Source organism: Schistocerca piceifrons, chromosome 3 (genome assembly GCF_021461385.2).
Source record: "Schistocerca piceifrons isolate TAMUIC-IGC-003096 chromosome 3, iqSchPice1.1, whole genome shotgun sequence".
Classification (NCBI taxonomy): domain Eukaryota; kingdom Metazoa; phylum Arthropoda; class Insecta; order Orthoptera; family Acrididae; genus Schistocerca; species Schistocerca piceifrons.
Window position 1 is genome coordinate 201,032,314 of NC_060140.1, and position 17,531 is coordinate 201,049,844.

General features: G+C 37.5%; 1 protein-coding gene across 1 annotated transcript in view; it reads right to left on the bottom strand.

The window, feature by feature from the left end:
• Nucleotides 1-17,531, bottom strand: part of LOC124789889 — a 105,987-nt gene that overhangs the window by 27,639 nt on the left and 60,817 nt on the right. The window contains exon 3 of the mRNA XM_047257411.1: nt 3,097-3,218. Coding sequence (XP_047113367.1) covers nt 3,097-3,218 — 122 coding nt within the window. The remainder of the gene's footprint in view (nt 1-3,096; nt 3,219-17,531) is intronic.

Here is a 17,531-nt window from a genome sequence, read left to right on the forward strand (position 1 = left end):
AATAACTGTGATGTGTTGGAGAGCAACCTCAAGCAGGATATGGCAATGGGCTTTGTCCAACAGGTCAGTTGTAGTCATCTGCAGTTATCAGGGATGAATATAATAATTAAACATTCTTCTTTGTTCTTTAGAGTAGCATACAGCATGCCCTGGGTGGCCACAAAGAAAATGTATCAGTATGTTGTCCTCTGTTCTCAAAATGTTCATTTTTCTGCATGGAAATCAAATTGGAAGGCAGCTTGTTGGATCTGTATCATTGATAATTTTGTACATTGTCTGGTGGTTTGTGGCATCAAGTCTGCAATACCTGACTCCATGAATCAAATTAGCAAGGGAGCTGGTTGTATCTGCATCACTGAGAACCTTGGATAATATCTGATGGTTGTGGCATAAGTCTGGGTCCACTCCTCAATGTTGGTTGGCTTTGAAGATACTGATGCCAATGAACTTCTTTTTGAATCAGTGATGTTGCCTCCTCCTGGATCACTTTAAAAATCAATGCTGCTGCTTTTGGCACTCTGTGTTTGACATTAGTCAATGCCATGAACGCTTGTGTCTCTTGTTTTACTATTTGTCATATTAGTTACGCAAATTTTTGATTACCTTCCACACAGCCTATCAGTACAACATTTGGAAATCCACTTAAAGTATTTCCATATACTCTTTCTGGTGCATTGCGCCAACGTGCAGCCACCACTTGATGAATATCTCTAATATCTCTGTTGTAGTGTCATCCTGCAGAATAAGTATTTGACAATGGTGCAGTGCCATGCTCTTCATTAAATGTGAAATTTTGTTAGTTTCTATTATATTTGGATTCACTGTCCTGTGCGACACAGCACCAGAACACACTGTATATATGACTGTGGAGCCCCCCACCCCCTCTCCTCCATCTTTAAACAATGTTCTTCAGTTGTTGTTTATCTATGCAGACCTGCTGCTGATTATCACCAAATGTTTTACTGATTTATGCTCAAAACTTGTCCCATTTCTTGAAGTGTTCCTTGTTGTTCTGAAATCATGGCTGGGCTATACCACAAAAATAAAAATAGAAACTGATAAAACATATGTCATCTCACCTGTTGTATGTAGTAATATGATGATACCCCTCTCTTTAACCATTTCTTAGGACCTGGGCAACATCTTCTGAAAGCACTGTTGGATGTCTGATGTGCATCTGACTTGCCAATGTTTTGTATACATCGGCGCCTAAACAGTGCTGACTATAGGAAGAATGTACTGTTGTACTCAGATTCCTCCTTAGGAAGGCCATGTCTTTTGCCCTGCCTTATTGTAGCCACTGGGATGTTGATATCCAAGACACCTGGTATCTCCTTCAAACCAGAATGTGGAATCAAATGGCAGTTATAAGAACAGGGTCATCAACAAGAACTAACACTTCACATGTTAGTTGAGCATACACAAAAGTAGAGCTGCAGCTGTGCTCTCCAGAGCAAGCTTCTATTTATCCATACATAGAATGTTCTAGCACATTACAATGTTCTACATAAATAAGAAATTTCCACAGTGTTCTAGAAATTACAAATTTTAAATGATAAATAATTGCAGGAAACAGTAATCGAAATGTTGTCTCCAGTCAGTGACTATTACAGCTTTACCACATTGGACAATGGACTGCTCACAGAAATACTGAGATCAATAAAGTTCTTTTATTTCATCCTCACACTCATCGGACTAAGCCTCAACATTTATAATTTTGTGAGTGAGGTGCAGACCCTACTGGGAATAATGCCTGCACCACTAAATGATGATGGTACAGGTTCATAAGACTTGACAGTTATCTTTCTTAACGCATAACCATATGACCTATTGAAAATAGCCAAGAGCAATAAGGAACTGTCAACATGCTTAGCAGCTGGAAGAAAGCAGTTTGGACAGTACATTTCTTTGAGGCCCTCATAATATTAATACAGCCTTTGGTAAGAAATAGGGAGATGGTAGAGTCTGTAGATTATGTTAAATGCTTCTATTACTTTAAGCTGCAGGTTTGGTGCAGCTCATATTGTTCTTTGTATTCTCTTTGTTTACAGTAAATTTAGTAAAACAAATTCTTCATGAATATATTTTGTATCTAGTTTCCAGTTCAGTGATTGCACTGGCACTATGTTCTCCAGATACATTTTAACTTGAGCATTCACCTTAGTGTTGGTGTTCATAGGTAATAATTCTCTTTGATGCCCTCCTGACACATTCACTCCCATGTTTAACAGATAAAATTTTCCTCTGAATTCTATAAGTGAAAAGAAAGAAAGCTTAATGTTTAATGTCCCATAGAAATCAAGACCACCAGACACAGAGCACAAGCTTGAATTGTGTCAGGGTTAGGGGATGATATTGGCCATACCCTTCCAAAGGAACCATCCCAGAATGTGCCTTGAGCTAATCACAGAAAACCTAATCCGGATTGCCAGATGTGTGTTTGAACCATCATTCTCCCGAATGCGAGTCCAGTGCACTAACCAATGTGTCACCTCACTTGGCAAATATGACACTAGATATAATGGCAGTTATCCTGATTGCACTTAATGCATGAACATTGATAATTTGCACACATTGAATGCTTCTAAAACTTGATATGATAGCAAATAAATATATCACCACAGTGACCACAGATGAAGGATGGGCAATTTGATTCCTTGAGAAGCAGTTACATAGGGGCTCAACAAGTGGCACTTTTTTCCTGCAATGCAAGCAAGCACTATGCAACATCTGTCATTCAATCAATATATCTTCAAGTGTGTTGTTTACACCCTCATATGAGCAGTCCTGTTCTTGTATATTATCCAAACATGACACACTACAGGAAAGTTAGGAACATAGAAAAGATTTTAATTTTATCTCTTATTTGTTGAGGAAACATTAAAGCATTGTTTAACAAGTTGGGCAGATTACTTTTTTGTTATATATATAAATAAACAAAAAACACCAAAATTATTTTTAACCACATTAAACACTGAAAAACATTTACCCAGCAACACAAACTATTTCACTGGTTTCAGAGTTTTTCATGGTGTAAGTGAAACCTATTATCTAACAGGTTCTGCATGAGAGGTTGTCCTAAGCTACTTCACTGACCTTTTGTTCAATGTATTGCTGCCGTCTCTCTTCTGCCTTCATCTGTTTGTAGAGAATGCAAGACTTCAGTACATCCATTGGATCTCTTGGAGGGACTTTATGGTTTCCACCCCATGGCATACCTACAACAATAAGGAGAACTTTCAAGGATGTGAAATGAATCAAGGTATACATTAACAAAAGAGAGGTTAACAATAAACAAGCACTTTACCACCTAATGGTATTCATTCTCACACCAGATAAGTTTAATCAAGAAAATTAGAAAAAAGTCTGCTGTCTCCTCATTTATACCAAATAGCTGCTGCTATCTCTTAGCGATAGCTTAAATTTTTATTTACATTGATATTTTTCAAGGAAAACAGTTACCCACAGGTGTAAATACAGAGTTCTGTTTATAATATGCTATTCCTTCTTCCACCAGCTAAATTTAATCAAGTAAATTAGAAACAAATCTGCTGCCTCCTCAGTCAGATGGCTGCTGTTATCTCTCAGTGGTAGCTTAAATTTTTATTTACTTTGATATTTTCCAAATAAAACAGTTACCTACAGCTGTAAATACATAGTTCTGTTTACAGTACATTACTGCTTGTCGTGCAGCTTTACAATGAACAATTCTATTTACCACATAGCTAACAGGACTTTTCAATCTATGAACCTAGCTACTCCAATAACTTGTGGAAGTAGTCATTATTGATACATGTTTTCAATTTTCTTTTGACCTGGTAGGGATTCCAATTTCTTGTTCTGTGTTAGATGGGAGCTCTTGAAAGTCTTTCAACCAGTAAGTAATTCACATCCAAACCTAGACAAGGATGTAAAGTGTACACAAAAATTATTTTTTGTCTTTTACTGTGATCGTGCTCAGTTGAAACTGATTTCATTGCCAGTGACAAGAAGCATTAAGAAGTTAATATATGGGAAAGAGAGTGTAAGAATTTCAAGTTCCTTGAACAGAGCTCTGCAAAATGCGTTATTACCTATCTAACACAAAATTCCTACTGCTTGGTTCTGTAGAATAAATACTTTGTTTACTTTAGGTTAGTACCTCAAAAGATAATCCTATAAGACAAATAGCAACAGAAAATTACCAAAAGTAGCAAACACTCTTATCTTAAGGTCAACACAATGAGAGAAGTTTCTAAGGGGAAAACATTCTGATTTGAGCTTCTTCATTAGTTTACCTATAAGTTGACTCTAATTTGTTGTCTGACTGGACACAATTAATTTTACACAGGGTGTTTCATTTAGGGTGTGGCAATTAATGCCATTTTCTACTGATACAAGGTCAGCTTTGCTTCTTTTAAAATAGCATTACATGAGTCTTTGTGACAATAAGACTTGAAATGTTAGCTGTGAACCATGTTTAGACATGTTCAGATATCATCTGAGGTTGAGTTTGAACTCATGATAGTATGCTTTTGTCATTGTCCAAAAATTACAGTTTTTGAACACCAATTTATAGTCATTCAAAGATAATTTATTTAAGTTAAGAGCAAGAGTGAGCATGTGTGGCATCCCAAAATTTATGTTCCCCTTTCTGAAGTTAGTTTCAAGCATATGACACAGGTGTCAATGAGTCCCTCTTGCTCACTATTATGAAGGTAAGACTCCCCCTATGCAAGAAGGTTGCCTTTAATACCATAACATTTTCTCTGAAAGTGTATTTACTTAAGATAAGAGCAATAGTGGGCCCAGTACTGAAAGTTGTGGAATCCCACAAGCTATATTCACCCATTCTGAGGTTAGTTTTAATCCTATGACACAGCTGTCAATGAGATACCCTGCATTGTATTATGAAGGTAAGACTTTGCCCTATAAGAGGAATGCTATTAATGCCATAATATTTTAGTCTGACAAGTAGCATTATGATTTGGACAATTAAAAATTTTGGCAAGGTCACAAAATAGACATTTTTTTTGTTTATCTCTTCCAAGAATTCATTGGTGAGGTCTTGTACTGTTTTTTTTTCATGGAGCATTCTTAACAACGGCTGAGCTAAGAGGCAGTCAACAAGTTCTGCTGAGATAAATTAATCTGTATCCTGTCATAAGCCATTCTCTCAAAAACTCCTGTAAAGACTGGAAGGAGTGAAATGGATCTGTTATTAGATGTGATTTATTTACCTCCAGTGTTTAAGTCTGTCAGGAAGTATGTCTGGACTTGTGGATTAATTAATAGACAGTATGAGGGCAATTCTAACAAATGAGCAGAGATTTTATTATTCTGCTATAGGGAAGGTCAAGCTAGTTTCCCACATAAGCAAACTGTGCGAGAAAGACATTGTGGAAAAGCTCCAATTGCTCTGAGCTACAACAACGAGACTTTTTTGGAATAAAGGACCATAATAATAGTTTTCAGGGATGTGTTTCGGATATGACTGAGTCCCGTTTGTGCAAAGAAAAGCCAGGCTGTGAAATAAGTGCTCAGTCATTGCAGGTCAGTTCCAATAAACCAGTGTGTGTAAAATGTCGTAAAAAGTGTAACTCAAACAATTTTGATTCATGCAATATGGTAAATAAACAAGAAGGGATAACACCCTTAAAGTTAAAGCACTTAAATTGCAATATCTCAGAAACAAACTAGACATTCTACAAATATTCATAGAGGAACACTTGCCACATGTATTAGTATTAACGGAACATGGGCTAAAATGCAGTGAAATAATATACTATAGATTAGAAGGTTACATACTAGCAAGTAGTTATTGTAGGCAAAACCACAAAGGTGGTGGTGTGGCAATTTATGTTAGTAAGGATATGTTGTTGTTGTGTTGTTGTTGTTGTGGTCTTCAGTCCTGAGACTGGTTTGATGCAGCTCTCCATGCTACTCTATCCTGTGCAAGCTTTTTCATCTCCCAGTACCTACTGCAACCTACATCCTTCTGAATCTGCTTAGTGTACTCATCTCTTGGTCTCCCTCTACGATTTTTACCCTCCACGCTCCCCTCCAATACTAAATTGGTGATCCCTTTTATTTTTTTATTTTATTTATTTATTTCGTATCCCATTAATCCGTATTGTGATAAATCACAAGGATGTGGAATGAGTCATGATTACATACAACAGATATAATACACATATATAAAATGACAAAAATGTACCATAAGATTATGAATAAGTTTGTAGGTTAAAATCAAATCAAAGGTATAGCTCAAGTAATATAAAACAATACCTAAAAAGGAAATATAGTACATTTTCCAAATTAAACAAATAATACACATATATAAAATGACAAAAATGTACCATAAGATTATGAATAAGTTTGTAGGTTAAAATCAAATCAAAGGTATAGCTCAAGTAATATAAAACAATACCTAAAAAGGAAATATAGTACATTTTCCAAATTAAACAGTTAATGTGATCTATAGCAAACAAATTTTTATCAGTATAAAAAATCATTGCTTTATCTGTAGATACTCATCAAGAGAATAGAAGGAATTTACCATTAGGTATTCTCTCAATTTACATTTAAAAGTAGGTAAGACATTAATGTGATCTTTAATACCTGATGGAAGGGAGTTGAAAATTTTTGTGGCTGAATAATGAACACCTTTCTGAACAAGACTTATATGTTTCAGATCCCTGTGTAGATCATTTTTAGACCTAGTATTATGATCATGACATTCACTATTAGTTTTAAAAAGAGATAGGTTGTTAGAAACAAAAATCATCAAAGAAAATATGAATTGAGAGGTAAGTGTTAATATTTGTAACTTATGAAACAGACTTCTGCAAGAATATCTTGGATGAACACCACTCATGATTCTAACAGCTCTCTTCTGTGCAGTAAATATTTTTTTGGCTAAAGGCTTGTTGCCCCAAAATATTATGCCATACGACATGATAGAATGAAAATAACCAAAGTTAGCTTTAGTAGCGTCCTCATCACCAATGGGGGTGATTACACGCAGAGCATAAGTTGCCACACTGAGCCTTCTATGTAGGTCTAAGATATGCTCAGACCAGTTCAGCTTGCCATCAATTAGAATGCCCAAGAACTTAGATGATTCACAGTGTAGTATATTTTGGTTACCACAGTTTAAGTGGCATACTTCATTTTCTTGTTGAGATGTGTGAAATTGCATATACTGAGTTTTCTGAATGTTTAGAGTTAGTCCGTTGCACTTAAACCAGTGTAGGATGTCAACGAGTACAGCATTACATTTATTTTCTAGGTCACTGTTAGTTCGACTTTCAAGCAGAATAGTGGTGTCATCGGCAAAAAGAGTAAATTTACACTCGGTGTCTGTGCAAAGTGGGAGATCATTGATGAAGATAAGGAAAAGCAAAGGTCCTAGGATGGACCCCTGAGGCACACCACACTTTAATGTGCCCCAATCAGAAGAAATGGGACTATCATTGGCACCATTAATTATCACCTTCTGTTTTCTGTTTTGCAGATATGATTCTATCCATCTACCAATGCTACCTCGCAAGCCATAAAAATTAGCCTTATGTAAGAGAATGTTGTGGTCCACACAGTCAAAGGCCTTAGACAAGTCACAAAAAATTCCAATAGGTGACATTTTATTATTTATTGACTCTAAAATTTCATTTGTGAGAGAAAAAATAGCCTGCTCAGTTGATCTACCTTTTTGGAAACCAAACTGGTTTCTGTTGAGTATGTTGTGGCTGTTAAGATGTTCTACAATTCTTGTATACATTAGTTTCTCTAATACTTTTGAGAAACTACTTAGTAGTGATATTGGACGGTAGTTAGATAAATTAGTTTTGTCACCCTTCTTGAAAAGTGGTTTCACAACGGCAAGCTTTAATCTCTCTGGGACAACACCTTGCTGGATAGACTCATTAAAAATGTGACACAGGACTTGACATATGTGGTCACTACAATGCTTCAGTATTTTTGGTGAAATGTTGTCAATACCAGTGGAATTTTTATTTTTTAAGGCCTTGATGGTATTTTTAACTTCAGTAATAGTAACTGGGGCAATACAAATTGGGTCATACATGTTAGGGTTAGCTCTGTGTAATAAATGCGTAGCAGCATTTAAGGAACCGTTACAACCTACTTGTTCTGCTGCAGTTATGAAGTGATTGTTGAATATGTTGGAAACTGTTACAGGATTATGAATAACCTCATCCTTATAGCTTATCTCTGTGGTATTAACATTCTTGTTACTCTTGCCACACTCTCTCTTAATAACATTCCAAACTGCTTTTATTTTGTTCTCAGATTTATCAATTTCAGACTTAATATACAGGCTCTTGGATTTGTTTATCACCCTTTTTAAAATTTTACAATATAACTTAAAATGAGACCTTTCAAGGGGATCATTTGATACTCTTAGTGAGGCATGTAACTCCCTCTTAGTCCTGCAAGAAATTTTTATACCTCCAGTAATCCATGGTTTACTGGAAGAAACCTCATTGTTCTTTCTGACAGTTTTTTTTGGGAAAGCCATTTCAAATACAGATATAAATTCATTTAAAAAAAGGTTAAATTTATCATTAACATCTGATGTGCTGTACACTGGCTCCCAACCTATCTGTGACAAATAGTCGTTAAAGGCAGACACAGTTTCAGTGTTTATACATCTATAGGACCTATAGGTGTGGGAGATTTTATTGCACAAACTGATGTTATTTACTTTCAGAAGTTGTCCATCATGGTCAGACAGGCCATAAATTACTTTACTCACACTAGCACTGTTGACTCTATTCTTGTCAATGAAAATATTATCTAGAAGGCTCTTGCAATTTTCTGTAACTCTAGTGGGCCAGGTAACCATCGCAGCCAAGTTGTAAGAATTCATTAAGTGGTCCAGGTCAGTTTTGAGGTTGTTATCAGTTAAGAAGTTGACATTAAAGTCACCTACAATTATTAAATTTCTAGTTTTAGAGAACAATTTGGTCAAAAGAGATTCTAACTTATTCATAAAGATGCAAAACTTCCCTGCTGGAGCTCTGTAAATTGCAAGCACAGTAAGTAACATGTCCTTTGCAGAAATTTCAGTCCCGCAAACTTCAAAATGTTGATCTACACAATACTTACTTAGATCTAAAGATTTATAAATGATTCTACTGTCTATATAAATTACAGCACCACCTTTCTCCTTACTTGTTCTGCAGTAATGAGTAGCTAGATCATACCCATCAAGCTGCAGCCCATCAATTCCAACTGTTACATGATGCTCAGTAAGGCATAAAACATGAGGACGGTCAACAGTGTCCATGTCCCCTAAATTTACAGATAAAAACTCTAATTTACTTTTGAGACTTCTGATATTTTGATGAAGAATAATAAGATTCTTATAGCTACCTCTACTGTCCTTCTGCTGGTCTGCTTGTCCATTAACACCGTTAGTCCCCGTTGCACTCAAAACTGTGTTGGATACATTAAGACCTATGTCGCAGCTGGAGATTTGTTCACTAGATGTCGTTGGTGAGGTCGGGTGGGTGCTGGCCATAAAAAATCACTGTTTCTTTTTGGAATTCTTCTTTCTCTCGTAGAAAATCAGGGATTACCTTTTATCCTTGGAGATACTGCATCGGAATTATTTTCCAGTCCTTGAGGTTCTTTGGGTGGAACTTCATCATATGGTATTAATATGTCATTGGCAGTGACAGGGTGAGACACAGCTATACATCTGTTTCTTGTATTCACATTGGTTCCCTGTCTATCTTGGCATGAATTGGTTTCTACAGTACCGGTACAAAATCTGACCTTTCTTGCAGAGCTGGTTGTAAGTGTTTTTACTACATCACACCGTTTCCATGGGTTTGATACTGATGAAGCAATGTTCCTGCACAGTCTGAGCTTTCCTGTTTTGTTCAGGTGTAGTCCATGATGCCTCAGAACATGTCCTACCAACCGATCCCTTCTTCTGGTCAAGTTGTGCCACAAACTTCTCTTCTCCCCAATCCTATTCAATACTTCCTCATTAGTTATGTGATCTACCCATCAAATCTTCAGCATTCAGTAAGGATATAGAAGCTAAAAAATTTCCTTACTTGAACACCACACCAAAGAAGGATCAATTGAAATGACAGGTATTGTAGTCCACAGTAATCATCTTAAGTTACCAAAGTATAAAGTGATTGGAGTATATAGGCCACCAAATGCTGATGTAATGCTGTTTATGGATAAACTTAGTAGTGCTGCTGGTCAGGCTGGTTCTAATGACCTTACTATATTAGGTGACTTTAACATAGATGCAAACTCAAATAGTATAGTAAACCTGAAACTTAGTGATGTGCTGACCTCATACAATCTTGTAAATATAGTGAACTCTAACACCAGAGTGACGGACACATGTTCCACTAGAATAGATTATGCTATAATCAACAAAGATGTTATAGATAAGGTAAATTACAGTAACTTAGATTTTCTTTATTCTGACCACTTCTGTCAGGTGATAGAATACAAAAATTCAGTTGTGCCTAAAATAACAAAAATTGTGCTACAGAAACGAATGCTGAATACCTCAAATATTAATACTCTTAAAGACAAACTAGCGAATGAGAAATGGGATTCTGTGTACCAGGTAAAAGGGTTGGATGGGAAATGGAATGAATTCTACTCAACCATATTGCACCATTATGAATATAGTTGTCCAGTCAGAGAAATCTGTCAAAATGGAAGTAATCCTAGACTAAAACTCCCAACAAATCTGATTAGGCTCAGGCAGCAAGTACATGATCTAAACCAGCTTTGTAAGGCTACTACTATGCAGGTTTTCAAGGAAAAATACAATAGGGCCAAGTAAACTTTTAAAACTGAAATTGTTAATCTAAGGAAGCAGATTAACAGTAAAGCAATAGAACAGTCTAACATAAGCAAAGCACCTTGGAAGCTGATTGACAAGCTTTGATTCCAACAAGATGAACATGGAACCACTCAGCATAAGACATGATGGTAACATTATAAAACACCCAGATACTATTTGTAATATTTTTAATAACTACTACATTTCTGGTGAACAATCAATGCATAAGATTCACAGGTAGAGACCCGATGCTATCTCACCCAAGGTACCGAATTTGAATTTGTGGAAGTGAATGAGGAGGAGGTTCGCAGGGCAATATAAATGCTAAAGAAAAAAATTTCATCTGGATGGGATGGCATATCCAGTGGAATTACTAAAGCGTGCTTAAAAGAAATCTCTAAACCTCTTACTCATCTGGTTAATTGCAGCATTAGAGAAAACATGTATCCAACGGTTCTAAAAATGAATGTATAAAAAGGGAAGTAAGGAACAAGTCTCCAGCTATAGACCAATATCATTAATTCCCACTTTTAGTAAGATATTCGAAAGCATTATCCTTTCTCAGCTAAGTTCCTTTTTCACAAAACATAAACTGCTTGTGGATTCGCAGCATGGCTTCAGAAAAGAGCTAAGTACAACCACAGCAGTTACACAGTTCATCCATGACGTTTACTGTCTGTTGGACCAGAAGATGCAGACTGTAGGTATATTTTTGGACCTGACAAGAGCATTTGATACCGCAAACCATAGGGGACTTCTTAAAAAGCTTATATCTTATAGTATTGGAGATCAAGCCATGAATCTTCTAACCACATACCTGCTAAATTGTAAGCAAAGCACTAAATTGTCATACAAACTAGATAACAAAATCATGAACTCCCAGTCCACCAGTGAACCTGTATTACAAGGTGTACCACAGGGCTCAATCCTTGGACCCTTTCTCTTCCTTATATATATTAACGACATTGAACAACCCATTAACTCCCATATTGTAAGCTATGCAAATGACACATTAATCTTATTCTATGGGAGCGAATATAAAGAGCTAGAATCTCTAGCTACTAGTGGTGTAACAGAAGTTACAAAATACTTCTATGATCAGGGGCTCAAGGTGAATGTTACCAAATCTTAACTACTGACATTTAAAACAAGCAGATCTCATCACAACAATATGAATAGTGTATGTAATATCTCTGCAACAGAAAATGGTAACTGTAAATTCCTGGGTGTATATGTTGATGAAAATTTGCGGTGGACATACCACATTAATTTCGTATGTGGAAAAGTCAGTAGTACCATATATCTCCTCAGCCAGCTCGCAAAGATAGTTCCTAGTCAAGCACTGAAATTAGTATATTATGGAACACTTTACCCCTTTCTCAATTACAGAATTGAACTATGGGACAGTGCAGCTGATGTACATTTAAAAAGAATACTACTACTACAGAAAAGAGCAATAAGACTTATACATGGGATGGGACATAGAGATTCATGTCATGAAGTGTTTGTGCAGCACTAATATCTGACAATATATTCTCTGTACACATTCAAAATAGTTGTATTTTTTACAAGTCAACCAACAGAAGCTATCAAGGGCAGTGATGTACATGATCACAATACTAGAATGAAGTGTAACTATTTCCGTAACAGAACAACGTTAAAAATGACTGATAGAAGTCCATATATCAGTGGTTTGATTTTGTATAACAAGCTACCAAACTCTCTAAGAACATACACAGGAAATGTTTTTAAAACAAAATTAAAATCTTTTCTAATAGAAAAATTTTTATATTCTTTCAATGAATTTTAAAATAGCGATTGTAACATGAGGCATTAGCATATCAGTTGCAATGTGATAAATGTAAAAAATAGATGTAAGATGCAACAGCTACAGAATATAGTGTATTTCATAAGTATAAATATAACCATAGTATTAAGTGTGACGTTTGCAAAAGCCATCATTACAATGGCTCCACGCAAAGAAATTGTAAATAAATAAATAAATAAATACCATCATAGCCAGAAAAATTACTACATTTTAGTGAGCCTGATGAATTCTGCAATCTCCTTATGGTTTTTTTTTAACTTGACATCTGTTAGTGGTGTAGTCATTCAGTGTCTCTACTCAAGTAAATCTAAGGAATCTGTAAAGTTATTTGGTTATTTATTAGGGCATAAAAATTTTCTCCCACTGTGTGGAGTAATAATTGAAACTGGCAGCCGATGATTAGAAAGTTCCTGCAGAAGCTATTTTTGGGGTCTCCATTTAATTTGAATTACAATTCTTGTTTAATAACATACCAAATTGCTTTTGCCTTACTATTGATGTATGTTTTTTTTTTTTTTAACCTAGAGCATGTTATACTTTTTAATAATGCACTGGACAGCTTTACAATAGTGATGGTAACAGAGTTTCTAATCATGATCCCTGTTCATTGTCTGAATTATGTAGAGCTCTCTTTTCCTACCACAATACAGTTTAACCCCAAGCGTTATCCACCTCTTATATTTGTTTCTGTTTGCTTTAGCGTTGTTTGTTTTGTTAGTAAACAAAACTCAAAGTGTTGTGGGAATACATTTAAGAAAGAGTTAAATTTACCATCTACACTGTCTACTCTGTAATTTCTCACAAGTGTTCTTCCCACAATTTCTCTATAGCCACTATTATTGAGTCATAGTATTTCAGACAGTACTACTTTTCTTTTTTGATGTCTGTCTAACTGCACAATATATTTTATTTTTAACATTTGACCATCTTACTCAGATCACATTGACTACTGGTGTTAAAGCTAAATCATTGCAAGTTATTGGGTCTAATTTGAAATTCATCAGTAGTTTGCAACAAGATGGGTATAAGGCCAGATGGGAATCATATCTAGATAGCCAAGGTGGTCAAGACATTGGTTTGTGAGAAGCAGGAAATCCAGGTTCAAGCACAGGTCTAGCATAAATTTTCACTTGCCATCATTGAAATTATTTCAATGGTTACTTACAGCCGACTCAGAAAGAATTTCATTTCATTTCAACATATATTTGTACAGCTGCACCTCATGAATGGTGTCCGTGGTGACATCACGGGGTTTGTTCTTTTGAACATATATAAATTGAAATTGTTAGTTGCTGTTGTGGTGACATCACAGGCTTTGTTCTTTTGGACACATATAAATTGAAATTGTTAGTTGCTGTTGCACTATGCCCTTCAATTTGCATAGAGAATTGTACTGTGGGAAATAATCCAAAGCTTGACATCAACTACTCTAAGTGCCGTTGATCAGTACAGTCTGACAGAAAATCATCTTTAAAGTTCTGTGTATTTCCTGGTTGACTGTTGTGGTACAACATCCAAAGACTTTTCGACAAAACATTCCTTAACCTGAAGAGCTCAGTACTTAACCCCATTTTATGCATATACAGCTACTCTTCCTTTTTTTCTTTTTGGTTCTACAGTAGTACAATATCTTGTATACATCAAGATGAAGCTGTTGAATTTCACTGATTCCAATGTTATGGACTGATATGCCCAACTAATCTATTGACATTCCATCTGTTGGATCCTGATGTGGGAGGTGCATGTTATAATTAATAGATTAGCTCTGGTATACAAACAACAACAGAACTTTATTACACAGTACTTAAACAAAGTACAACAGAAAACAGCTTTTGTAGTAATACCACAAAAGATTGTCATCATATAACGAAGCTGACATTAAAGACAATAACTGTTTCTTCACTATACTAGCCACAATGTTAGGCTAACATAGTCAATGAGTTAAGTCGGTAGTACTAGTGTAGCCTGGAAATGTGCAAGTGTGGGTGTTGGCCATAGTTGAAGCACTTGTGAAGACTTGGTGGTTTGGATGCTGTATGACAGGCTGTAAGCACTGACTGTGACTGCTACACTCTAATGAATGGAATTCAGACTGTCCAACTGCTTGTGCAGTTGGCTTCTTGCCCCAAGAAACCTAGCTATGAACTCCTAATGTCAACTGATTGGCAAGCGGCTGGGCAGTGACCTGTAAAGCTTTCCAGTGGAAGAATACCAGGACACTGTGATAGAGTCATGTGGCTAGTGGCAGTGTGCTAGTGCCAATGATACTAGTGCTGTATCTGATGAATTAAGTGCTATCAGACACCACAACAGCTGCTGTTGGTGTGATGTGCTGTAATTGAATTTCAGGTGCCTTGGAAGGGTGGCAACCCTTGGGACACTGCTGTGTGGTTGGTGCCTGGACTGAATATGCTAGTCATGGTTACTCCATCCCTCTTCCCTATGGAAGAGATGTCAGAGACATCTCACTAGATAGAATATGGCTAGGACTTACATAACAGCTAATGATACATCATCCCTTCTTCCACAAGAATCAGTTGGCAGCATCATTGAGAGGAAGCAAACCTGAAAACTAAGAACCATGAAGGGTGTTGTTGAGAAAATGCTGAGCATGCTGCCAAAGGTGTCATGACCTGGCGGGCTAGGCTTGCTATGAAACTTCCATGAATAGGTGCACTGCAGAACTAAAGCTGAAGCCCCATAAATGCTGCTGTCTGTGGAGAGTAGAAGACCCTGGAGGTTGTAGTAGACAACTACACCTGGAGACATCTGGGTCTGGTGAAGAGGGTGGAGCAGAGCAGAGTAGGGTCCAGGAGAAGGCATGTTGCATGCTGCAAAAGTACCTGTTGGAGAAGAAACCTAGTGAATGAAGCTGGTGTGACCAACACTCTGAAGGGGAAAAGCCCATGAGAGAAAGCAGCAATCTGAAGATGTGGGCTGAACATTGGCAACAGGCAGAAAGAATAGCCGAATCAAAGGCAATGAATCCAGAGGGGACAAGATATGGTCAGCGGAGTCAACAGACAAAGAGCAAGAGTTCATGAAGGGTATAGGAGCTGAGGGCAGAGGAAGCACAAGAGAGGGTCTGATGGAGGGAGGTGTCGAGTGGGCTGGCAGAGTGAGGGCTGCTGATGTGAGGACCAGAGGGGACCAGTGGCACTGGAGCCTGTAGAGGTGCCTAGACTGGAGGCAAAGATGCCAGTAGCACTGGAATCTGAAGATGCACTGGAGGCACTGGCGAGTGTGCCAGTGACGATGGAATCTGAGGCACTGGACCAGTAGCAAGGACGCCATTGGTGCTGGAACCTGAAGAGGTGCTGGAGCTTGAGGAGGCATTGCAGCCTGAGGAAGTGTAGGGGCTGATGGAGGCCCAGGAGCCAGGGATGTAGTCAGGAGGCTAAGGTGCCGAAGGGGGCCACAAGACGATCAGTGGGGAACACAGCGGGGAACACAGCCACATGAGGCATGCAGGCCATTAATCCAATGCATTGTCAAACTCCAAAGGAGACAGAGACCAGGTTGTCACTGCTCGGGCTGATTCATCATCAGGACAGGTGAGCTGCCAAGAAAGAAGCTCAGAGGTATGCTGTAAGAGCCAGACTTAAGACCAAAACTGTGGCAAAATGTCCTGCACTTGAAGTGGTGCTGCAACTGCACATTGAACCAAATGAGTAAAGGCCTGGAGCAATTGCTACATGAGCCACCCCATAATTACACAAGCCAAGACAGAGATAGTTCCAATGTTGGATCAGCAGTGGCAAATGAACCTATGGTATGAGGCAACTGGACTGATAAGTTGCATCCCTCTCAAAAGCGAGTCATGTAATGTCCAAGATCTACAATAGCTCAACCAAAAATCGATTCACGGTCTATCTTTCCCCAAAATGCACAAAGGCTAAAGGCTAAATCAATGAATGCTGAACTGTTAGCAGCTATCAGTGGTGAACCATCTTACTTGAACATTGTTTTACCATAAACATGGTAATACCTTTCCACGCAGTTAAAAAAAAAAAAAAAAAAAAAAAAAAAAAAAAAAAAAAAAAAAAAAAAGAGAAGAAGAAGAAGAAGAAGGATAAAAAGAGAGAGAGAGAGAGAGAGAGTAAGTCGCACTGCATCAAGCCACCACTAACACAACACAAAAGAGTTTATTTACAGTAAAACAACAGAAGTGAAACAGGCACAGTGAATAGCACAAGCCTCTAGCTAAGCATAACTAAAACTCTGTCTGAACAGGCCATGAAGGCCCAACGGTACCAACCAGCTGCCATGTCTTCCTCAACAACAGGCGTCACTGGATTCAAATATGGAGAGGCATGTGGTCAGCATACCGCCCTTCCAGTCATATGTCAGTTTACGAGACTGGAGCTGCTACTTCTCAATCAAGTAGTTCCTCAGTTTGCCTCACGAGGGTTGAGTGCACCCTGCTTGCCACCAGGGCTCGGCAGACTGGATTGCCACCCATCCAAGCGCTAGCTCAGCCCAACAGTGCTTAACTTCAACAATCTGATGGGAACTGGTGTTACCACTGCAGCAAGGCCTCTGGCTGCTCAGCAAAACACCACAACAAAGAAAATTATGTGCACTATCACTAGACAGAAACAAGGCAAATTAAGGAATAATATGGCATATAATCATGGAAAGTGATAGAGCAAAAACAATGCACACACAAATGATAAGACGAGCACTTTGACCTACAAGGAAATCATAAACAACAGATAATGCACACGAAGCAATGTTCTCATAGAAAATTGCATTAACAAAGAATCTGAAAGCATGAAACATGCAATGATCACTTGTAAATCAAAAGCAACAGATAGTGAAACTGACAAGCCACAGTGCCACAGAATGTAAGGAAAGGACACACAAATGCAAGTAAGCCAA